The 25,302-nt window shown below is 44.0% G+C and overlaps 1 protein-coding gene and 1 long non-coding RNA gene across 5 annotated transcripts in view; one reads left to right on the top strand and one right to left on the bottom strand.

Moving 5' to 3' along the window:
- Window positions 1–11,033: 11,033 nt before the first annotated feature.
- CFAP65 (cilia and flagella associated protein 65) overlaps window positions 11,034–25,302 on the bottom strand; it is a 47,844-nt gene continuing 33,575 nt past the window's right edge. For 2 of the 4 annotated variants that reach the window (XM_051983529.1, XM_051983527.1), the window contains 14 exons: window positions 22,890–23,066; window positions 22,019–22,085; window positions 21,427–21,537; window positions 18,803–18,994; window positions 18,383–18,541; window positions 16,682–16,831; window positions 16,398–16,514; window positions 15,979–16,086; window positions 15,418–15,477; window positions 14,949–15,151; window positions 13,011–13,130; window positions 12,015–12,386; window positions 11,401–11,556; window positions 11,034–11,315 (listed from right to left, as the gene is read on the bottom strand). In XM_051983529.1, the coding sequence (XP_051839489.1) occupies window positions 11,204–11,315; window positions 11,401–11,556; window positions 12,015–12,386; window positions 13,011–13,130; window positions 14,949–15,151; window positions 15,418–15,477; window positions 15,979–16,086; window positions 16,398–16,514; window positions 16,682–16,831; window positions 18,383–18,541; window positions 18,803–18,994; window positions 21,427–21,537; window positions 22,019–22,085; window positions 22,890–23,066 (2,104 nt within the window). In that variant the 3' untranslated portion in view covers window positions 11,034–11,203. Of the gene's footprint in view, window positions 11,316–11,400; window positions 11,557–12,014; window positions 12,387–13,010; window positions 13,131–14,948; window positions 15,152–15,417; window positions 15,500–15,978; window positions 16,087–16,397; window positions 16,515–16,681; window positions 16,832–18,382; window positions 18,542–18,802; window positions 18,995–21,426; window positions 21,538–22,018; window positions 22,086–22,889; window positions 23,067–25,302 lie in introns of those variants that run through there. The other 2 variants (XR_007951654.1, XM_051983528.1) reach the window with 2 other exon arrangements.
- On the top strand, window positions 11,249–24,711 carry LOC127553090 (uncharacterized). The gene is made up of 5 exons (XR_007951655.1): window positions 11,249–11,342; window positions 16,712–16,931; window positions 19,780–19,917; window positions 23,025–23,156; window positions 24,530–24,711. It is a non-coding gene; the product is annotated as an uncharacterized LOC127553090 (long non-coding RNA).

Raw genomic sequence — 25,302 nt, 5'->3', positions numbered from 1 at the left:
TGATAGACATGGCTCTCTTTTAACAATAAGATGATTCAAATCAGTTCCAATTGTTCAGTGATGAAGGGAGCCATCTCCACCCAGAGAGAGGGCTGGGGGAACTGAGGGTGGTTCACACCATAGCATTTTCACTCTTTTTGTTATTGTTTTCTTGCATTTTATTTTGCTTCTCTCTCTTTTTAAAACTGGTTTGATTTGATTTTTCTTTTGCAAAACTATGATTGTATAAATACATATTGGATTTAACTTATATTTCTATCATGTTTAACATATATTGGACTATTTACCATCTAGGAGAAGGCATAGGAGAAGTGGGGGAGATTGGAACACAAGGTTGTGCAAGGACTAATGGTGAAGATTTGTCTGTTAAGGACCATGCCTGGGTGAAAGGATAGGTTAATTCTCCAATGTCCTCCACAGCTGTGGATTTTGACACTTGAGGGAGTTTCGGGGCAGCCTTTACTAACACAGGTGTTGCTTGTGAACTGGGAATGAAATAAATTGGAGGCAGAGGGAAGAGGAGAGAGGTCAGACACCGAAATAGCCTCTCAGTGGGGGAAGTCAAAGAACAGCAATTATCTCTGTCTCCTTGTATCATCATCATCACCATCATCATCATGGAATAACAATTCCAGGTACTTAACAATTGTCCACTCATATGTTTTGAAAAATAAAAAGCTTAAAAAAAGAGAGAAAACTAAACTATGTGTATGTTTTGAAATTGAAAAAGCTTTAATAATAATTTTAAAAAGACTTTTAAAAATTTAATTTAATTTAAAAATTTTTTTTACAATCTATAAGATGATCTCTGTGGTCCCTTCTTGAACTAAAATTTTATATTACTTGAATCTAAATTTCCTTAAAAATTTGAAATATACTCCCAGGATTCTAAGAATTCTAATTGAATTCAATTCTAGATTTGAACATAGGAGATATTCGATAAAAGATAGATGTTCAATAAAATTGTGGTTGATCTTGGTGTAATAAAAAAATGAATTACATTAAAATTTTAAAAATCTATGCCTTTATTCAAATCATTGACAAAAATATTAAAGAGCACAATACTAAGCTCAGATCATTTGGGTACTCTATTGGAGACCTTCTGCCACATTGACATTGAGCCATTAACAATTACTCTTTGAGTCCTTCCAACCAGTTCTAACTTTATTTTCCTTTCACTTCCTAATATAGTACTCTTTCCATTCTTCTCATAAGATCAAGACATAAAACAACTCCCAGGCCTTGTTTAATTAAATTCCCTCTATGACTGATGATGATGATAGGATTCAGAGTTGACATTTATATTATCTCCCCATATTAGAAGTGGTTTGTCTTTGTTTAGCCCTTTATGATTGTTTTACATTTTTATATTTCTTTTAATTTCTGTGTTTGATCATCAAAGTTTCTAGACACATGTAGTCCTTTTTCGGGAATGTTTGGAAATTCTTTATTTCATTGAAGACCTCTATTTTCCAATTAGGTTTATATTCAGTTTTGCTAGTTAAGTTACTCTTGGCTATAATCCTATATCTTTTGCCTTATGGAATATCATATTCCAAGCTTTCCAGTTGTTTTACAATGAGTGGCTGCTAAATCATGTGCAATCCTGCCTGTATTTCCTTGGTCCTTGACATTTTTCTTTCTGGCTGCTTGTGGCATTTTTTTCTTTGACTTTGTAACTCTGGATTTGACATAGTCTGGCTATGTCATTCTACACCCCCCTCCCCATTCAATAAAGCCCAGCAGCTTCCTATCTCCTCCCTTCCCTCTTTCTTCAATGGAGGGTAATGGAAGGGATAAATATTAAATTTATGTCAAAATAAATATCTTTTTTAATTGTGAAAGGGAACATCAAGATAGTATTTTACTCCTCATTCTCATGTACTCCATCAATACAAGCATTGGCTAAATGTGGTCACCACCCTCTCCTCTTTTCTCCTCAAAACTGCCAGCCTAGTCCATGGATGATTTCCATAACTTCCTGTTTGATCTCCCTGCCTCAAGCCTCTCTCTACTCCAATCTGTCTTCCCTACCATTTCAATATCATTTTCCTATGGCCTAAGTCTTACCACCCCCCAACTCAACAAATGTCAGTGACTCCTTTTGGCTGCAAGCATCAAATGGAAACTTCCCTAATTGGTGTTCAAAGCTCTTCAACCTTTCCAGTCTTCAGGCATAGTGCTCCCCTTCTGGCATTCTTTGCTGCAGTTATACTGGTCTTCTCACCCTTCTGAACACAGGACATTCCATCTCTGCCTCTGTTCTTTTGTATTGGCAACAGATCTCCTATGCCTAGAATAGTCTGCTCATCTCTCTTTCTTGGAATTCCTGTTGCCCTTCAAAAGTCATGGTCTGCATGAAACCTTTCCTGATCCCTCCCCCATCTTTCCAATAATCATCTTGTTTTCAGTCTATATGGTTTATGGCTATATAGATATACTTAGACACGTACATGGTGTCTCTTACATTAGAATGTTTTTTCCTTCAGGTCAGAGACTTGCATTTTTGAATGAATTTTACTGGCACTTAGAAATGTTTCTAGCACATAGTAAGTACTTAAGAAATGCTTATTGACTGACCAACTACCATGACAATGTACAGTCTTGCCTTATTGGCTGAAGGAGGGGACTATAAATAGGGGGGAAACTGTATATATTCGATTTAGTTTAAGTGTTTTTTAGTTTTGCTAAACTATTATCTACTCCCCCAAACTTTAAAAATATTCTTTGTTATAATAGATAGCTAACTGGAAGGGGAAAAATGGAGAAATACATTGGGAAATTAAAGTTATGTTTTAAAAGGCATTTCTAAAAATAAAGCAAATCACTTTTCATTCATTCATAAAAAATACTAGATCTTAACTCTTATACTCCAACCTTATTGATACTTCCTTCTTAAGCTCCCTATCGGCTGCATAATTTTATCTCCAACTCTCTGGTCATTCCCTTCTGCTCCCTAAAGGAAACAAACTGAATAAGCTAGTAGGATAATCAGAGGTGCAGCTAGGGCCGAGGCCATAGCAGCTGGAACTTCTGGCTTTCTCTGCTTGGGCTGTGAAGATGAAGTCTCCCAGCTCTCTGACGCCTACTGCACCATTCCCTCCTTATTCCACTTCTCCCGAGTTCTTTCTCTCCCCACCCCCAGGCTGCCCAGTTCCTTCCCCAACCCTCTTGGCTTGTGCTGTGAAGATGGAGTTTCCCAGGCTGCTCAGTGTCTCCTAGACTGTTCCCTCTATTAGTCCACCTTTCAGCCCCCTCCCCAGTTCCGTTTCCCCTGCTCCACTCCCCACCCCCAGGCTGTCCAGCTCCAGCTCGATTTCTCCCAGGCAGCTGCTTCTGTTTGTTTTCTCAGGTCGGTTGTTCTGGGTGCTTCCTGCAGTGATGGACTCACAGGTGGCTTTGTTTGCTGGGCTCCCCACCCCCGCTCTTCTCTGCCCCGCCTCCTGCTCCCCCCTCCCACTCAGCCGTGCTCTACCTCTATCCTGCTGATCCTCAGAATTAATGAGGAGGGGTAAAAAAATAAAATAAAAAACAAACCTCCATACTTAGCCTCTAGTTACATTGAGAGCTCATATATTCACTTGGAAAGACTGAAATCCCCCCAAAGATTATCACACGGACCCCTAGAAAGGGCCTCCACCCCAAAGGGCTACCCTATGATCTCAGAGAAGCCCCATCACATCTCCTAGAAGACCACGATACTCCCCACAAAGATATCTCTACTTCTTAGAGAGACCTTCAGAGCCCATAAACCTTTATCTTCCCTCAGGCTTGCTCGAATGCTACCATTAAACCCCATTCTACAGGAACCTTCTGGTCTCATTAGGATGACACATAACTAGATCGGGGCAGCCTTCTATTCACTGCCCCACCCCCACATACACACCCTTTCCCCTCATTTCACTGGGAAATCATCCTGGGTTTTAGAGGCTGAAAATGCAAATTCAAAGAAAGTTTTCTCTTTCCCCAACGGCCCAAACCTGGAGCTACATCCAGATCCCCTCTTCTTTCTGGACCCACCTGTCCCCTTGTTAATTTGATTTTCCTCTTGTCCCCCACCCCACCCCATTTTCCCACTGCCCTCCAGGTCCTAGTTAGGTTGCTTGGAACACGATGTAACTCGCTTTCCCTAGGGCTGAACCAGGCCTGGTTACCCAGGAGACAGAGATAACGGCACAGGGACCAGGCTAAAGACAGGCAGCCTCTGGGCAGCTGGGCTAGAGCTGGGGCCCAGACTGAGGGGTGCTACACAGCTCCCTGTCCTCCGGGGTTAGTGGCTTATTGTCACGTCTCTCTCTTTTCTCTCTTCTTACTTCCCTCCCCATCAGCACTTAACTCTCAGGGGACTGCCCAGCTTTATCTCACCCCCACCCCAACTCATCTGCTGAGGTCCCTCTCAACCTGAACAATCTCCAGAGATTGCTCTATCACTAGCATGAATGATGAATCCTGTGAAGTGGCTGAGTTATTAAAATTACACTATTCAGTTATTTGTAAAATATGGGGATTGGTTCTAGTCCCATGGAAGTATACAATGGAAATTCTAAAATGTGAGCACTTTTTTTGAATTTATTATTTATACTAATTGGAATAACATCTAATAATTCATACAAACTCATAATAATTGGGACACACTTTCTAGCTCCAGGTTTAGGATAACTGGGAGATCACAGTAGGACTGGCACTGTTTTCTATTCTTTCTGCCTCATCTGGGAACTGCCCTTTTCATTCCATTAAATATATATTAAGCACCTTTTCAGCCTAAGGTTCCATGTCAGGTTTTGGAAATACTAAAGCAAAAATAATACTAATTTTGATCTCAAGGAGCTATCATTCTACTGGGGGTGGGATAGGAAAATGGATGGATATTGCATGTACACAGGGAAGTATAATAACAGGTAAGGAGTGATGGAGAAAGAGGATAAATTACTCCAGAAATAGTTGAAGGATATCTTGGGAAACTGAGAGGCTACATGAAGAGGTGAATCCTGAACTGAGTTTTGAAGAAAAGCATTCTGAAAGACAAAAATAAAAAAGGAACACATTGAAGATAGCCAGTGGGAACCTAAGAGGTGGAAAATGTAATGTTTCAGTTTGATTGGAACTAGAATGAATAGAAGAAAGTACTGTAAAATAAAGACTAGACTGAACAATTTTCAACTTACTCCATGAATAATATAGGTTTTAGATTAGGGTTAGTGACATAGTTAGACTGGTGCACTAGGAAAATTATGTTTGTGATTACCTGGGAGAGAGAGGAGAGAGGAGGAAAGACTAGGAACACTTGAGTTTCTGATGCCACAGCTGGTTTTAGCAAGTATAGAAGAACAGTTTCGGAAATCTTTTCCTTCCTCTCTCTCCCCCAATGGCTTAGTCACTCTTGACTGTGAAAAATGGGGGGCCCTCAACTAATTTTTATTCTTTCTTTTCAGACTTTTCTTTTTTGAGACCTAGCTCCTAAACATACTCTCCAAAATCTGGCCCAACCTTCCCTCTCCCCTTTCTGACTAGTTAGACAGAATTTCAACACCCTGTACCCATCCTCATGGCTTCTCCACCCAATCCCTAACCCCCCTTCTAGAGAGTGAGGGGCAGAACAGCTACCTCGGTTCCCATGGGGATTAATCCCAGAGAAGGTCACTGAGGTGCCCAGATCCGCTCTTACTCTATGCCCTGGGATTATCATTTGGGTGTGAACATGCCTGCTCTTTTTACCCCCCTCCCTTTCTCCAAACCTGGCACACACAAGGTCCCTGGAAACCCTACCTTGGGGACCTATGCTTTTTTTCCTGTCTTCCCCCCTAAGAAAAAGCTGTAGTCTATTTCCCCTCCTCCTCGAAGGCTCCTCAATTTCTCTGATTTAAAAAGCAAAACCTGATGCTCCACAGCTGCCTCATTGATTTGCACCGTTAGTTACAGAAAGCTGGTTGAGTATTTAATCTAACAGCCTCTCTTTCTAAGTATTTGATGTGATTCTGGGATTAAGAATAAGATAGGGGAAACAAAGGCACAGTGCCCCACCCCTCTCACTTAGTGCTCATTTTTTTTTTAAACTCTTAATCAGCAATTGCTCTTGTTGGGGAGATGATTCATTTGCAGATGTCATTCCGGCCCAGAATCCCCGCTCCTACCATATTTGTACTAGGTGGATTGGGAGGAGGATGATGGATGTCTATCATGCTGCTAGCTTCCTCTCCACCCCTGTCATCATACATAGAGTCAGGGTTGTAGGCCCCAATCTAAGATTGGGGACTCCCACTTTAATGACTATGTGTGTATTTCTCAATGGCTTTCCAGCTTGCTTCCTTTTTCTCTGTATTTTGTATTTGTATATTTTCTGTATTCTATATTTGACCATTCCTGGTCAGTCTCTTTCTCCCTCTTCCCTGTTTCCCCTATCTGTCCCTCTCTTCCTTTACTCCTCTTCCTCTCCCTCTCCATCTGTCCCTCTGTCTCTCCTCCCTCTTCTCCCATTCTGCCTGTTACATTAACTTTTTTTCCTGTTTCTCTCTTGTTTTTCCATACTGGTTGTTTCTGTCTCTCATTCTCTATCTCATTCAAGGTGTTCCTCTTTCATGCTTGATTTCTCCCTTCCCCCATCTCTCTGGCTCTATCTCCTTCAACTCTTGTTCCCATGACCAACTCCCATCTAGGGTGCTGATAGTTGCCTCTTTGGGATGATGGAAAACAGGCTCTGGCCTCAAGCTATGATGGGAAAGAGAAGGGGGGGAGTATCGAACACCAGCTGCTGGCTTCCCCCACACACACACTCATCACCACTAGCACCTGGAAGGCTCCCTGGCGCCTTCTAGACTCCACCCTAGAGGGGGGTTGGGTTCCAGGCTACTATTCACTTCTTATTCATTGCCAAGCAGCTCTGGGGGCCATAATGATTTGATGAGGGAGATGATGGATCTAGGGAAGTGGGACTTGATGGGGGGTGGTGGTGAGGTGATTCTCTGTCATCATGGAATATTTTTAAAAGGATAGCTTAGGATCCCATTACCCAGACCATCTCCCAAGTCTGGGACACAGAGACACCTGTTCATGTGGTGGAAAAAGCACTAGGAAAGGAGACCTGGTTTGGCCACTTTAGTTGTGTTAATTTGGCCAAGTAAATTTCTCCCTCTCAAGGATCTATTTATTCCTTTGTAAAACAAGAGATTGAGCTTTTCCAAGATTCTTCTAACATTCTGTGGTCTTACCCTTGTGCACCCACCCAGGGCTGCATGAAGGTGTTAGGGAAGAGACATCCAATCCCAGATTCTAGGAGCATAATAGTGATAGGTTCTGCCATCCATAGTGGATAAGTAGGAGAAGGCAAGGAAAGGAGCTCTCCCATAATTCATGCATCAGAAAGATCTTAGTGCCCAGACCTTATTCTATCACCCTATGCAAATCATCTTTATTTCAACAGAAGGTGGAGGGGCTAGACAAAGGATGGCTTATTAGGTATGGGGCAAGAGGAACACAAATATCCAGCATCCTTTCCCTACTGTCCAGCACTAAAGATAGATGTGCCCTTTTGCTTCCTTTCCTCCTTTCCTTTCCCCTCTGTTTGTTCACTGGTGCTGATTGGGGAGAAGAGATGAGAACTGAGTTCTCTCCATGATCATTACTAAATTCAGTGAGCTGACTCTATTCCTTTTAAGGCCCCATCTCTACTTATACTGTCTCTGTGTGTCTGTGTTTCTACCATCACCACCTCTTCTGCTTTTCTTCCCAGTCCTAAAGACTGAGCCAGGTGGACACTGTGTGGGAGGTGATGCAAGGGTGAGGTGGGAAAGGAAGTGGATAGAGAACAGTACACTATCTCCCTCGGGGCAATCTTCTGCTTTGGCCATTCTAGGGACAGTGGGAACTTGTATCATTTTCAGGAGCCTTTGGTGTTCCCGCTCCCAGAATGGTGGGGAGGGAGCTCTATCTAACACCAGTGAAGCACAATTTATACCTCCCTTCCATCCCCTTTCCTCATCCAAGCAGTAGGCCTGACTCCATGGACAACTTATCATCACTCCCTGCAGCTGCTCCCTCTGGGTTGAGTTGAGATGGGAGTGTACTGTCCCCAAGTCCCAGCTGTCAAGGAGGAAACTTCCAGAAATAAGCAACTGGGGAAAGTATGATGTGCCCCCTTCAGTTTGGGACAGAAGAAAAGTTTTTTGGGGGTATTTTAGGTAGGGGGCAGGGTGGGACTGGGGTTAAAGATGAATTACCTAGTGTATTGGGGGGAAGGCAGTTTAGACTGAGCTTCCCTCAGGTTTTTTCTTCTCCCCTCTCATCAATATCTCTCTAGCTGAGATCTCGTAAAGAGCATTTAGATGTGTTTAATGAGCTCTGACCTCTGTTTTTAGTGTTTGAATTGTGTGGCTTGGGTTTGAGGATTAATAATGAGGCATCTGGGGTCAGACTGTGATCAAGAATCGGAGTTGGACGGAACCCTGACAGCTCAGCGGTCCAGTTCTTACCTCCAGTTGGACATGAGAAGCCCTTCAACTGAGAAAGTTTTTCCTTAGAAAATGTGGATTAAAAAAAAACTATAGGTAAATAATAAGACAAATTAATGAGTGTATATTCCTCAGTCAGGAAAAAGTTCTACTTTCCTGTGCTCCAGTGAACCTGTGTCTGAATCAGAAACTTACTCTTCCTTCTTGTCTTTTTCTAATTGTGTAGAGAGAAGGCTGAGCTGAGGGAGAGTTTAAGACTGATACATCAAAGGCGCTGACACGGTTGGTGACCTAGCCCAGGGCCCGCTGAAACCTGGATCCTCTCCAAATCCAGGTATCTACCCACCTCAGCCCACAGATCGCCACCGCAGGCTCTCTCCCCTACTCTTTCTTGTGATGTTCAGAGTTAGCCAGGGAGCCCCAGTGTGGGGCTAAATCTACGGGGTTGCTACTACAATCCCCAACAACCAGATGAGCTTTTGGACACACGGGCTGCCACATAGACTACCCACAGTCCCCGGGACCCGGCCCAGGGAGCGGGGAGGGGCGGGGTGGGCGGGTTCTGGCGCAGCGTAGCCGGATAGGAGCCGGATCTGGGGGAACAATCGCCAGGGGAGGCAGGAAATTGGGGTTGGGGTGGGGGCCGGAGAGAGCCACGCGGCGAGGGCTACAGCGGCGAAGCTGGGCAGCTGGCGTTCCAGTGGTGGTTGAGTGGCTGAGCGGTGAGCGGCGCTGTACTTCGGAGCACTTGACGGCCCTTTGCTGAGCTGTGCCAGGCTGCTGGGCTTCTGGCTGGGGCCCGGTGCCCGGTGTCCCGGGGGCGCAGACAGGCCGCCTCCGCCTCACGCGAGCCGAACGAACAAAACGTTCAGGTCCGGTTTGTGCGAGGGGCTCGGCGCGGGTCGGGAGCGGAGGGCCCGGGACACCGGCACGGGATCACCGGAGTGGGTCTTGGTTTCGGCCCTGAGGCGTTCTTGCTCTTTTTTGCTGCTGCTGGCCGGGCATCGGGTGGGGAGTCGGGGAGGGGGACAGGATGGCGGATCGGATAGCAGCCGTGGGCCCGGGGTTCCAGGTGTCCGGCTCTTCTCACCTGCGTGGCTCTCGGGGCTGACACGTCGGCGGACCGGCTGGCAGCCGAGGCAACAGGTGTGCCAGGACCCGGCCTTCCCAGCTCGGCCCCTCCCCACCAACCCCTCCCTGTTCCCTCCCCCAGGCGGACCTGCTCGGCGTGGTCCCTGGCTGGAGTCTGAGTGCGGAATGCCGAGGCCAGGCTGGGCAGGCTCTTATAACACCCTGTCCGCCCCCACCCCCCACCTCTTCGGCTCCCACATCACCGCCTTCTACTCGGGCTCCCGCCCCCAACACACACACACACACACACACACACACACACACACACACACACACACACACACACACACACACACACACCTGTCCGGACTGGTGCTGAGTTTACTCGGGGCAAATATTGATTCAGGGGAGGCGGAGCTGCTTCTCCCCCTACATCTCCACCAGTTGGGACCCCACCATCTTGGGGTCCCCACCCTCAATCCAGATTGAGCCTTCAGGACCCCCGGGAACAGGGAGTTGGGAGCTACGTGTACGCCTTAATTTGGGGGGAGGGGTCTAAGGAGGAGAAAAGCTTGGGACATGGCAGTCACTGGAACAACACCAGATGTCATTTTTCCACCCACCTGCCATGCTGAGGGCGGGGGGCGGGGGGAGAGAGGGGGAGGGATAGCCGGGAGAGGTTGAAGAGAAGGGGAGAGGAGGGAGGAGCAACCCCAGCGAAAGAGTTGATGCTGGAGTTCTGCAATACTGCACTTAAGCTGGGGGTGGGAATGTGGGGGGAGGTTGAAATGGGGGGGTTCTCTCTGGCTTTGGGACGCCAAATTTATACAGAGTGTGGAACATTTAGCTAAATCTGGTCTTTCTGCATTGCACCGAGTCTAGCAGTAGGATCTGTGGGAAGGTCTTAATACATGGATCTCCCCCGAGCCCCGGCCAGTGCCTCGGTTTCCCCAGATTGCAAAGAAATGAGAGGCGATTGCAGGCCGATCAAGGAACCCGCGCAGCGCTAGATGGGGGTGGGGAGGCGGCAATTGAAGGAAGCTGTCACCAACCTTGCTCAGTCAGGGATTATCACCTAACTTTTAAAAAAGCCCAGAAGCTCGGGTCTGACGTAAGTCCGCCGCGTCCCGCTACGGCCACCCACCTCCGACTCCCTCCCTAAGGGGTAGCCAGCGGGGCAGGCTTCTTTCAAGGGTGCGAGAGGCCGGGGCACTCACTGCACCCCAGAAGCCGGGCCCCGACCACAAAGCAGCGCCATCTGCCTGTAGCACTTAGATCGAAAGGGAGTAGCTGACCAGAGCGTGAGAACGCTCGGGCCCCGGGCGCACGCGCCCCAGCCGGTCTCTGACTTGCCCTGCCTCGTAATCAGCCCCGACACTCCCTCAAGAAACTGCACGTTACATTTTGTGAGGGGGCGCTGGGAAAGCAATAGCTCTTCCCCCCACCGACTCTTCCCAAACCCATCCCCCAAGGAGTCCAGGCCCCGGTGGGGGCAAGAGTCAAGACAGAAGGCACGGCTGACTCCAGGTGCGATTTTACTGCAAGAGCACAGGACCGAGAGGTTTGGTTGAAGCCTAGGGAGTGACTGGCAAACTTTTTTTCCCCCTGGAGCGCACAGGACCCCCTGCTGCAGGGCCGGGAGATGGAAGGACACGAAGACAGGCAGTTGGCCCCGGCTCTGGACAAGCCTAGACCACCACCTCGGAGATGGATTGCTTCGGGAAGACGTGCATCTGGGGCAGAGGCGCTGAGATGGAGCCGAAGCTTCGGCGCCGGGGGATCGACTCTGGGATCTGCTCACTGGGAGAAACAAAGCATCAGGGGCTGGTGAGTGTGGGGCTCTAGCCCCGATTAGAGCCAAGTGAGCCAGCGGCCGTCCTCTCACCTGGGCAAGTTGTTCGTGAGGGGCTGCGTGGGCGGAGGAAGGGCGATGACTCGGGGCTTCGTGGTCAGCACCACCTCCCCGCGGCTGGCCTCGATCATGATGTTCTGGATCATGTTTTCCAGCACTGACTGGCGAAGACTCAGGAAGCTGGGCAGCCTAAGAGGGACCTGAGCTCAGACAACTGCTGCCGGGACGTGGGGAAGGGGGTACTGAACGAAGGGGAGGGGTTGATACAGTTCAGGAAGGACAAAAAGTCAGCAGAGGTGGCCGGGGGACAGACAGTTGAAGAGGGTAGATAAACCTCCGGTTTATAAAACATTTTTTTAAAAAAGGTAGTGTAGTGTAATGGTTAGGAACCCAGTTGTCCAGAGCATTAATAGAGACTGGACACTGGGAGTTCCTCTACCAATCCTCTTCTTGAAAACAAAACAAAATTTAAAATAAAAAACCAAAACCCGCTTTAAAAAAAAAGTATCTTCTACATTAAAGTCGCAGGAGCTAGACAGACTTTGACTTTTCCCTGTGGTCCTGCAGGATATGTTCCCTTTCCCCGTTTTAGGACCAGAATATCCCCATCCTCTACTCCTTCCCTCCCCAACCATTCCTAGGCTCACCGGGAGATTGCTTCCTTTTCCCTACGGCTTTTTTCTTCCTCCAGTATTCTATTCAATCCTTCTGATAGCAAGTGATGCAGAGACCTTTTCTGTATGATGCTTTGATGAGACATACTTTCCTCCAGAGACTCAAACAGTTTTCCCTTATCCCAGGATTCTTCTTCTTCATCTCCCATCTCATCCTCTTTACCTTCATCTTCTCCCTCCTCTTCTCCCTCACATAAGATGGAGTTATCAGATACACGATCCAAACTACTTTTCTTTTTTGGCATCTGAGATGATTCCTCACTCCAGAATTGGCTGAAGTAAGGAATGGGTTCCACCAGGGCATTTTCCACATCTTCATGGAACTTCCTGTCTTCCAGTAAGCTCCTGATAGGAAGGCCAGTTTTATGGGAAAGGCTTGACTGGGGCTGCCCTTTCCCATCCACCCCGTGAGCCTTTCTGGGATCATGGGGACCCTTTCATGGGGACAGCACCATATCTAATGGTTCTAGGAAAAGGAATGGAGCAAATCAATTGTCAACTTTGATTCTAGCCAAGACAACTAAGAACTATTCACTTGCCACTCATTCTGATGAAAGATTTTCCCTCTCCGAAGCCCTTTAAGAGGAAAATGATAAGTTTGGGATCTAAGGGATAAGAACAGGGATTCTATGATAGCTTCCAGAATTCCCTTAACAAATAATGGTGAAAAAAGTAGTTTTGCTGGCTACAGGGTTGGCTTAATTAATTAATGGGGAAGAGGAAGAGCAACTGTTGGCATTACTGGGACCTTGCTTATTGCCCTAGACACCACTAGGAGAGGGTTACAACCCTAGTTACCTAGAGGTTAGTTATTTGAGGAAATACTCTCTAAAGTTGATTTGGAATATAGAGGCCATGGGAGGAGCAGCAGCAATGGAGACAAGAGAATGGGGAGTGAGCAGATGCTCAGCTAGCTTTATGGGCCAGAAAGGCCGAGTTGAATGCTGCTAAGAGTTTAGGGATCAATACCTGATAACCATGGTCAGAATATCTGTCACAATCCTCTTCGCCTGCCTAGAAAGTGGAACCTGTTCAGGTTTATCCTCCGATATCATCGATTCACCCTCATTTTTCTTCTCTTTGAGTGGCCTGCAAATAGGTGTTGGAGCTTTTGTAGCTTACCAAAAGGATACGATAAGTCTGATTCCAGCGCAACACTCCACCCTCAGTCTCAACCTTGAACAAGGAGTTTCTCCTTACATTAGAGAGGAAGCAAATCTGGTCCTTTTAATTGGAGGTTGCTGTTCTGTTCATCTTTAACCAGTGCTATAGTGAGTAAAACTTCAGCTGAATCCCAATAACATTCCCCAAAGCAATTATTCTGAATTCCTTCTCTCCTCAAAACACTAAACCACACTTCAAACCTCATTATTCTCAAGAGATGACATCTCTTCTTTTCTTTTACTTTCCTGAGATAAAGGGTTCCATACCTCAAAATGTATCTGTTTTAACACTTCTGCCAAAGTGGAATGGGGGGGGGGGTTACACCATTATTAGCAAGGCACACAATTCCATCTTGTGCTTTTGTTCCCATCCCCTTCTATTTATTTCAGAACCTTGCTCCATTAATCAACCCTTCCCTTTCTTGAATTTTTAATCTTTCCCTCTCCAGTGTCCTCCTGCTTCACCTACAAATATAATTAGTTCTCCTCTAACCTAAAAAGCAAAAATAAGAAACAGACTTCCTTACCTGTGCTACCCACTTATTTCTATTAGTCCATCTTCTTTCTCCTCTTCATCCCTAAGCTGTTATAAAGAATAGTCCATACTCTGACTTTCCTCCTCACCACCTGTTCATTTTTCAATCTCTTTCAAAATCATTGGCTTCTGTCCCCATTGCTCTCTCACAAAGTCACCCAGGACCCATCACTGACTCATTCAATGATCTTTATTCAATCCTTGTCTTTATTATCCTTAATCCTTTCTGCTTCTATAATACTGCACACACCTGGTTCTCCTCCATCTCTGATTACTCCTTTAAGTTCCCCAGTTTCCTTAATGTTCTCAACCCCAAGTTTCTGTCTTTAGCCCCCATTCTTTCCTCTATCCCTTGGTGATCCTCTTCTCCTCCTATGATTTAAATTATCACACTGTAAGAGTGGCTCCCAAATAGCTATCTCTGGCACTAACTTCTCTCCTGAGCTCTGTATCCAAGTTTTTACTTACCCATTGCCTTTGTTTGGGGCAAACACCTAATATTCAAAATATACAAAATGGAATTTATCCTTTTTCTTCCCAAACTTGCTTCCTTTCTTGATCTTCCTATTTTGATGAACAATACCATCATTTTCCCCACACTAAATTAACCGTAGACTCCCCCCTCCCTCAACTGAGTGGCCAAATGCTATAGATTTCAATTCTTAAATATTTCTCTCATAAGTCTCCTTCTTCCCCTTTTTAGGGCACTGGACACATAATAATCCAGGTTTTCATTATTTCTTCCTGCACTATAATAGTTTTCTAAGTTCTTTGTCTTCAAATAACTTCCCTAACCAATCCATCCTTCACATTCTTGCCAAATTATTCTTTCTTATACACAGATTGTGAGATCATTAAAAAAAAACCCCAACAACTTCAGTGGCTTTCAAATGCCCAGTGAATTAAGTCCAATGCTCTCAGTAAGGTATTTAAGGTCCTCCAGAAGCTAACTCCAGCCTTTCCATCCAGTGTTTTCTTACTATTCTTTACATGCTCAAAACACAATGAATAAGTTCCCTTTCCCCTCAAGCTGCCACCACCACCATCACCACCCCACCACCACCACCCCACCACCACACCCCACCACCACCAGAGAGGTCATAGAGGGTATGTTTCTCTAACTCTGTGACTTTGCTTACATAATATTCCTGATACAACCTTTTGGCAGGTGATGATGGATGAGGGGACCCAATATCTCTGGGAACTCACAGGTAGAGGAAGTAGCAAGGGAGTTCAGTGTAGAAGTTCGACTCGAAGTCATCCAAGTTATGGGCACGAGCAGTGAGGCCCAAGTACAGCAGGCAGGGCTTGGGTGCCTCAGGACAGAGCCTGATCGGCCTGGGCTTGGGGCTCCTCAGTTTCCAGGAGACTGGTGGGGTATAGGGTGGTTGTTTCTGGATAGGGGGCAAGGTCTGGGGAGAGGGAGATGTACAAGTGGCAGGTGTCTGGAGTGTACACCCATTTTCCTTCCCTACCCCTTCATTGGAGGGCTCAGCCCCAGAGTTCTAAGCTTTGGGGTCCAATAGAATCTCCCCCCTGAAGAATGTTAGTGCCAGCTAGCCCCGGGACTTTCCAGGCCTCCAAAATTTCTTTAACACCCTCCCCCAAACTCAAGTGTCTGTCTGAGAATATCCCTAGGGACCTTAAAGGGGTGAGTAGGGAGAGGAGATATAATTACCTTATACTTCCTGCCACACGCTGTACAGGATGAACTGGATTTCAAGAACTCAGGTAGTCCCTGTAGAAGGGGAATGGAACCCCTGGCAAAGGGTGATGGGAGATCCCCGAAGTGGTGAATCTCCTCCCCCACCACAGACCCTGAAAGGACTGAACACTCAAATCCAAAGACTTTTCTCTGGCTTCCCCTTTAGGGGAACTTGTCTTTCTCCCCCAATTCCTAGGGAAACCTCACTTCCTCCAGGGTGGGGGGGGATGTCAGGGCTAGGATAAGCTGGATAAGCTTCTAGCTTTCACCTTTTTAAAGGCAGAATCTTATTAAAATCAACCCCAAGGGCAATCTTGAGGCCAAAGAGATATCCAAGAAAGGTAATTAGAAGGGGAGACACTCGGTACTTCTAGGCTTGAGGAATAGGAATGGGGAGGATGAGGAGAGGGAGTCCCTCAGCATGGTCATTCTGTGTGGGTGGACACTTTTGCTCTTCTCTTTATCATCTCTTTAATGCTTCTTAGCAAACTGAGCCAGCTGTGTTGGGAGCATCCTGGGCCTTCTGAGTCTCACCTCCAAATTTGTTTCTGTGATTGTGAACTCAACTTCTTGCCGGTTCTTTTCCTTCTCCCAGGCCTGCAATTCTGCTTCATACTGGGTCAGGGCTCTCTGTAGGTAAATCTAAGGGTCCAAGAAAAGGTAAGGGGGAAGAGTGGAAGTGGGAAGGGGAATGGAGGGTCAGTAAAGCAAACCCCTTAGCCCAGCCTACTTTCCTGGCCAGTCTTCAGTAGCTAAACCATGTTCTCCAAGTACAAAGAGCCCTGAGGTTACAGGATATTTATCAGCATAAGTCCATGTAAAGGAGAGGAATATTAGGGACCACCCTCCAAATAATATTGGCTTCTCTTTTACTCTTCCTCAGGAGTCACTTCCCTGTCCTCTTCCCACCCAGGGTTTAGATAACAGTGGCCATCTGTCTCTGGGCTCCTTACCTTGCAGATCAGGTCAAAGCTGTAGAAACAGGTGTTCTGTGAGGCCTTCATGGTCACCACAAAAGGGACATTTTCCCCAGGAGCCACCACTCCCATCATGGGAGACACCTTCAGTATCTAGTATGGATGGTAGCAGGGGATACCAGGCTGAGGAGGTGTCCATGAGGCTCTTCCAGTGAGAAGGGCCAGTGGGGTTTGTACAGGAGGAGGAACTTGTAAGGTCCACCAGGGCTCAGAGGGAGAGGTCAGGAATGGGGCCAGTGAGTGCCTACTGGGATTCTCACCACATTATCTATTATATTTGATGATCCCAGATCCCAGGAGAAGATGACAATCTCTTTCTCTGAGGCATTGTTGAGAAATATGAGACGACTACACCTGGCGTGTGCTGGGATGTTGCCCAGGGAAATTCGAGATTGAGATAGGAATACAACCTGTTGGATGAAGATTATGGCAGTGAGAAGGAATAATGTGAGACTGAGTCAACCCAGAGCTAAGAATATCCGAAGAGGATAACCTTCATGCTTCTTAAAGGTTATTATGAATTACATTTATTAGAATAAAGTACTAACCAGCAGAAGAAATTAGTGAGAGTTGGGGAATCATTCTAACAAGTAAAGAGATTGACAGTGGAACAGAAAACTGAGGGTTAGTGGGGTTTTTTCCTAGAAATCACAGATCATCAACATCCATTAGAGCTTCAAGAGGGGCTAGTTTATCTGATCCTGGATCTTGGGAGCAAGGATCATGAGGGATTCTTAACCTGGCATCCGCGGATAGACATTATAGGATCTGGGAACTTGGATGGGAAAAAAATTACACCTTTATTTTCACTAATCTCTAACTGAAATTGAAGTTTTTCTTCAATGATGGCAACAAACCACCAGAGTATTGGGTTTTATCCGATTCCATGCTACCAAAACATTTGCGTATCAAGTATTACAAAATAAGATTACTTCGACAAAGTGTGAAGGACGATTGAAGTGGGGATGGGGATAGAGACAGAAAGAACAAGTGGGAAATAACTACTCTTTCCTGGTTAATTCTACAATTTTCAACCTATCTCTGAATGGCTCAAATCATGCTAGGACAAACCCCTCAATGAGAAGAAAAAAACCCATGACATTTCCTCCTGCTGTTTCAGAGAATGGAAACTAGGTGGCGGTGTAACATTGTCTTTTTTGGCCTAACTGAAGAGCTTGTCTCCCCATCCCTTTCCAATTTAAATTTTTTTTTTTTAATTGCCTAGTGTGTGCAAGCTATTGGACTGTGTGATTAGTGAGAGATGAAGATGAAAATTCACATTTCACGATCTCTGTCACTCACAGTCCAGTTAGAGTTTGAGATTATATCTAAGACATATATATATCTACACACACACATACAAATAAATCTATTAAATTAAAGGATTATAGAATTCAGAACTGAATAAAGACTCCAGAGACCAAGCTCTTCACTTTTACAAATCAGATCCTGGAGGAAGGTCCTCAGGCATTGAATGAGTTGCAGTGGGAAGAACACTGAAGTTGGGATCAGGAAAAATATGGTGTGTCACCATGGGCGAGACTTAGTTTTCTGACTTGCAAAATTGCTGATAATTTTATCTAAGATTGTGAGGCTTGAATGAGATATTTATATTTAAAATGCCATGTATACTTTGAGGTTCTATCTAAAACTTCTTAAATTATTGGTCACAAAATTATGATTTGTTATCAGTAAATGTTTGATATGAGGCACCTATTTTATATACCTATGTATCCAAGGTGGAGTAAAAATTTCTTGGGCAAGATAGGTTTGGAAGTGGAAAAAAGGGAGAGATTCAAGCTGTTTCCTTCTCTTTTATAGTTTCCCTGATCTCTGTTCCCCTGCATCAACTATCTTACAGCTCTCTTCCTTGCCTTCTCTTGCACTTATGCATTGAGGTTATGCCTCAACCTTTCCACCTTGCCATTCCTTCAGTCTTTATCCATTTACCTTATCCTTACCTGGCCAGGTATAACTAATTTGGTGTCCATTGGAGTTTGGTCATTGTTGGTGACAGTATGGAATGGGGCTGTATTTCCCATAACGAAACGGTCATAGCCCACGCCTTCGAACCTGACGACGGCTGAGTTCCAACCCAGGATGTTGATCGGGACATCCACCTGTTGAATATATGGGATAAGGAGGGCAACAAGAGACCAAATCAGCCTCAGGGTTGATTTGAGGTACCTATTTTATATACCTATGTATCCAAGGTGGAAAAAAAATTTCTTGGGCAAAATGGGGTTGGAAGTGGAAAAAAGTTTAAGAATTCCTGATGTATCAGAAGGAAGGACCTCTAGGGAATTGAGACTCTTTCTCCCCCCATCCTGAAAAATAAACTGGAATTAGACTGAGAAAGAGTTAAATTGGTATCAGCTCACAGTGTAAGTCTTGGCTTCTATCGGTGAGAAGATCCAATAGACCTGAGTAGTCTTGCCAGGCTGGATGTCTCCATGGGGATTGAGGCACTGGAAGATGGGGTGCTGGAAATTTTTACTTTGGACCTCCCATAGAGGGTCCAACTGGATGTCATATAAGACAGGCACCGAACCGCCATTATATAGTTCATAAATCTAAGAAAGCATAAGAACATGATTTGTTGAAGTGGGTCAGACTCATAATCCATTCAGCCCAATAATGGCACCAGTCTGGGAAGGTGTTCTGAAACATAATAGCAAGCTCAGAGTTTAAGGACAAATCTGAAACCACGTCTGCTTCCTGTCAGGATTACTTTGTTATGTACCTGTTACTTATGATTGTATATGAAACCTTTTTTTAAAAAAGTGATTTATATGTTTTAACTTTTGCTTTCCAACTGATGAGTTTTGCAAGTTTGTTACCCACCTTGTAAAGTTGTTATTTTCAAGCCTAAGGGGCGACCTTGAAGGATTTTTATAAAGTGGGATTAGTATATATAACCTATCCACATCTTTCACAACTGAATAGATTTTCACTGCATCGTCTTTCTTTTTTTTCATATGGAAAACTCCTAAACTCTATAGCTCATCCTCATAAAGTCAATTCTTTCAGGGCAAACATTTCTAATAAGGCAAAGGGGATGGGGGGAGTCTGAGATCATAAAGTCTCCATTTAAAGTATGAGATTGGAGAACAATAGTAAGGAAGAACTGGAAAAATATTAGAAAAATCAAATTTCCTTATTTTATGGGTAAAGAAATGGAGACCCAAAGATCACAAAATGACTTAGCTGTGTAATAAGGATAAATAAAACTATATAAAATATAGTTTACATAATCCCCTACAATGTGTTAAACACTGTACTAAGCATTTTATAATTATCTATTTGATTCTTACAACATTCCTGTTTGGTAGGTGCTATTATTATTCCCATTTTACAGGTGAGGAAACTGAGGCAGAGAGTGATTAAGTGTTTTGTTCTAAACATCTTAAGGCTGGATGCTGGGAGGAATCATCTTCTCAGAAGACTGCACAGAATTTAAAGTTGGAAAGGCCACAGGGAAGACTATTGGGGAGACGTAAGTCTCCCTATTCTACAGATGAGCCACATAATAGTTACTGACATTTCTTCAATTTCCAGCTACTCCCTTTGCTACTATGCTCACAATTTATTATCCCTGGGATTCTGGATATTTATTTATTATTTATATTTATTATATATGCAGTGTATATTATATTATAATATTATTATTATATATAAACATATATTATGTATTTATTTATTAGGCCTTCATTTATTAGTCTTTTGCTTTAAGCTAATTTGAAGCTAGATTTGAAATTAGAACTTTCTAACTCCAGACTGAGCACTCAATTCACAGTGTTGCTGAGTTGCTTGGATTAGAATCCAATTTTTTTTTTTCCTGAGGCAATTGGGGTTAAGTTAATTCCAGGGTCACACAGCTAGGATGTGTTAAGTGTTTGAGGTCACATTTGAACCCAGGTCCTTCTGACTTCAGGACTGGTGCTCTATCCACTGCACCACCTAGTTGCCTCTAGAATCTAATTTTTTTGACTCCCAGTTCAATGCTATATGTTCCACTATACCATACAGTGTCACTTAAACTCAGATGAACTCCTCAGTAACATAGAAGAGGCTACCAGTCTGGGGGAATTCCTCAACTCTTGGGAAAGGATTTCCTCAATGGTGCTCTCAACCCTTCTTTGGGGTGTTAGTTCCCCAGGTCAAAGAGCTCCCAGTAAGCATCCCAGCTAAGGTTCAGAAGCAAGCAGAAATGCAATCTGGGTTTTGAGGCTCTCAGGATGGAGAAGGACATTTCTAAGGACGGCCTGTCAGTTCTGTCTGCCTCTTGAAGATATGACTGCTTCCCGGGTCCATAGACAGAGGTTCCTGAGCACCTCCAGGTGGTGCTAGAATCACAGTTGCAGAATATCACCTGGGATGGCCAACAGAGTTGCTACAATAGTTTGTGAGCTGAACAGATTTTGAACAGAGGGAGGGTACTGAGAAAAGACTGTGGTGCAAAAAAATAAAACTGAAGACATTAGTAAAACTTGAAACAGACAAAAGAGGACATGAGTTTCTCTATAGCAAAAAAAAAAGTAACAGCCTCTCCAGATTTCAGCATCTCACTCAGAAATCATTCTGATTCTAGATTTTCTCTAGATTTCTGATTCTCTCTACATTTAAGATTAAGATGATACTTTCCAGATCTGTGGTTATGTGTGAAGACAAACAAGGTAAATATCTTAAGGCTGCATGCTGGGAGGAATTATTTACTCAGAAGGTTGCATAGAATTTAGAGCTGGAAAGGAGCATAGACAAGGCTATTGGGGAGACTTGAATAGCTACTGATATTTCTTCCATCTTCAGCCACTCCTTTGCTACTCTGCTCTCAATTCACTAACCCAGGATTCCTGGGCCTTCATTTATTAGTCCTTTGCTTTAAACTGTCAGGGATTTGGGCAATTAATAATGTGTTATGCAAGCATCCAGGCACTGAGGCTTAATTTAAGATTGTTATTAATTTAAGTTGTTGATGATGATGTTAATGATAATGATGACTGACCTGACGTGAGGGAAGGGCTGTGCCAATAGCAACTGGGGTGAATCGATGACTGGTGGATGTGAAGTGGACATACTTCTCTCCTACCTGCACTGTCACTCCTATGAAATTCAGCTGGAGAGAGAGACAGAGACAAAGAGAGAGAGAGACAGACAGAGAAATAGAGACAGAGAGAGAAAGAGAGAGAGAGAGAGAGAGAGAGAGAGAAGCAAAGAAGGGGGGAGAAGGAGAGAGAGAGAAATAGAGAGACAGAGAAACAGAGAGACAGAGAAAGAAAGAGAGAAGCAGAGAGAGGGGGAGAAGGAGAGAGAGAGAGAAGAGAGACAGAGAAAGAGAGAGAGAGAAAGAGAGAGAGAAGCAGAGAAAGGGAGAGGGGGAGAGAGAGGGAGAGAGAAAGAAGGAGAGGGAGAGGGAGATTAATTTTAGGTGGACTAGAATCCCCCAGGCCTGGGTTAAAAATGTGGTTCTCCAAAAAGAGGACTGGCCTAATATCGGGACTATTGCTGCTGCTTTCTCCCGGGGTACCCTCTCAGGTCTCCCTTAAAGAGTATTTTCCCCACATTGCCCATGTTCCTTTGATATTTAAATGCTTTACCAGAATCTCCCGGCCATGGGACACTTTGAGCAGCACAGGCAGTTGATCAGTACCAACGAAGACATGACTGAAGAAGGTGGGATGGGGGGGAGGGAGAGACACATAGGACCAGGAGTCAATTTCTCATCACTAATGAGAAGTAGGAGACTAAACAGGCTTAATCAGGAGCCTGGTCCTCCTTACAAGGTCACAGAGAGACCAAATCACAGCCCAAATCTCAAATGCTGGGTTCCTTACACAGCAATGATGGATACAGGGGATAGATTGAGACTGTGGACAAAGAAACTGAACACACACACACACACACACACACACACACACACACACACACACTACATGACCAATGTAAAATTTTTTCTTGACTCTAAATATTTGTTACAAAGCCTTTGTCTTTTTTAACTGGGGGGAACAGAAAATTTTTTAAAATAAAAATGTTAATTTAATTTATTAAAAAATTGAATAGTGGCCCCATAGGGCAAGTTTGGTTCAAAACCAGACATTTATTAGACATTGGTAAAAAGAGTCCTGCTTCTGGGTCTTGAAGCTGCGTGATGGGAGCATCTAGGTGGCAAATTGGATAAAATTAGGGGCTTGGAGGCAGGAAGTCTCATCTTCTTGATTTCAAATCTGACCTCCAACACTTAATAATTGTGTGACTCTGGGCAAATCACAACCTTGTTGTCTCAGTTTCCTCATTTGTAAATGAGTTGAAAAAGAGACCAGAGACAGAGACAATATCTTTGCCAAGAAAATCCCAAATGGAGTCATAAAGAGTTGCACACAACTGGACAAAACCCTACACAATTGAAAAAAAACAACCCCCCACACACACACACTTCAGGGGAGCTATTTGCCCCTGGACTGGTGTCACCTGTGTATGAGTTCTACTGTCTGCTCTTGCCCAGGACAGAGACTTCCTGACTTGGGGGTGATAGAGAAGATCTGGTTGTCCTGAACACGCATCTGATGCAACTCAGCAAAATCTAACTCTGTCCTTTCTGCCCAGAACTCCAGATCAATTTGCTGGTCACTGGGGAAGAGGAAAGCCCTGTATGGAAGGAAGAGGAAGAAAGAGTCAATTGTGTAATACAGACAATCTGGATCTACAGGAGACCTTGGCTAGAATTCTGGATGTTAAGTGAGAAAAGCTTCCCCTCTCCCTTTCTACATATATCACCACTCTTCCCTCTCCTCCTCCCCCATCCCCTTAGGAATAGACAAGTTATCTTAGAAAATGTTGTAAATGTAGGTTTGATAGTTGCTAATTTTATAATCCTCCACAAAGTCCTACTCTTGTGCCTCTTTGTGGTAGAGGCTTGTCTCCTGGCTACTCAAAGGCTATACTGGCAAATAGTGAGTACTATTTTTGACTCTGGATACATTCTAATAGCAGGTTGTACTTTTATCTCCAAGGACAAGTCTAGTCAAGTATGAAAAAGCTCATCCCCAGGCCTGGCCATTAGGGGACAAACTCTTTGACTATGGGAACTAATGAAACTGGAAGAGATAAGATGGCCCTCATTTCTTTATGGCTTCTCTCTAGTTCACTGACGACCAGGTGGGAGTGGAGAAGGTTAAGAAGCAATTTTTGGATGCTCTATAAGCCTTAATTTAATTCTTAGAATTCTACATGTGAGAGCTTTGTCCACAGACCAACATAGGTATATACATGTTTAACCTATATCATAAATTTGCTGTCTTGAGGAGGGGAGAGAAGAGGAAAGGGAGAAAAAAATGGAACTCAAAATCTTACAAAAATGAAGGTTGAAAACCATCTCTATATAATTGGAAATATAAAATACTATTGAAAAGGGAAAAAACAACATAGGGATATATCACTTAGGAAACCATTTGGATGGGAGGTCCGGTTTTAATTAGGGCTCTTGACACTATAATCATCAGAATAATGAAGGAACTTATAGCCATGCCATAAGAGCATAGATTGGAAGGATTGGAAACATTTTTCCTAAAGAAAGCTCAGGTTGGAAAATAGAGGAAGTTATGATTGTTTTAAGTTTCTTTTTGGAAAAGGGATTATGCTTGGTCCTAGAGAGCAGTACCAGGGGCATAGCCAGAAGTGGCAAAGAGGACAATTTTAATTTGTTAAAAATAAATTGTAGTTAAATAGAGAACTATTTCATAGGAGGTCCTTCTAAAAGAGTCAAATGAAGCTGCTTTTTTATTGCACCTCCAGAGGCAAAAAAAAATGCAAAGATATATGGGATCTTGGTTATCTAATACTGCACTGTTCATGAGAAGTATTTGTAAATGAAGATAATGGTAGCATTCATAGTAAAGTATGCAGGGGATGAAGATGGAGGAAAATTCTATTAAGACTTTAATAATGCTTTCTACAATAAATCAACTTTAATTACTTTAACAATTAGTGGATTCATTGCAAATGTGGAAGCTTGGCAAAAAGAAAGTTGGAAAGGATGGTTCAAGATCATGAAAAAAAAGAAGCACAGGACTTATAGAAAATATTAACATATCATAACTACTTTCTTTAAGGAGAAAGTCAGGAAGCTCTGCATATGGCTAACACTGAAAAGTATCACACACAAAATGAAGCAGATTATGGCTTTACGGGCAGAAACAACTGGTCATCAGGGCAGAAGTCATTTCCAAATCAGCTGTCTGTGGATAGTCCAGCCATTCACTTGTTAAATACCAATTTAAAATAAAAATAATGACATGTCAAATTAAAATTTGTGATGCTAAAAAAAGGAGTGTGTGTGTGTGTGTGTGTGTGTGTATGAAGATTCATGGAAAAGTAGATAGTGACACAGACTATCAAAACCATAACCAGAAATATTTGTACCTAGGACAAACCAGGTACAAACACTTTTGGATTAAAAACTTCCCTCATTTGACAATGAGGAGTATGTGTCCTCAGCCCACAAATATTCGATCTTTCTGCTTATGAGAAAGATAGAGCTATCAACTGCAGCACTACTTTGGAATACCAACTTATCTGTGGAAATCTGTGGAAAAATGTGACCAGCATTACAAAACAGCTTGAAATGAAGAGGAAAACAAGGGGCACTAGGTGGCGCAGTGGATAGAGGACCAGCCCTGAAATCAGGAGGACCTTAGTTCAAATCTGACCTCAGACACTTAACACTTCCTGTCTGTGTGACCCTGGGCAAGTCACTTAATCCCAGTTACCTCAGCAAAACAAAACAAAACAAAACAAAAACAATATCAAGTTTAAGAAATCTTGATTGGAGACCCAATGAAGCCAGACCAATCTAATGAAACTGTGAAGACAAGTAGACACAAAA

This window comes from Antechinus flavipes, chromosome 3 (assembly GCF_016432865.1).
Source record: "Antechinus flavipes isolate AdamAnt ecotype Samford, QLD, Australia chromosome 3, AdamAnt_v2, whole genome shotgun sequence".
Taxonomy (NCBI): Eukaryota; Metazoa; Chordata; class Mammalia; order Dasyuromorphia; family Dasyuridae; genus Antechinus; species Antechinus flavipes.
Note: the sequence above shows the minus strand (reverse complement) of the source record. Positions and strands in the feature narration are given on the sequence as shown.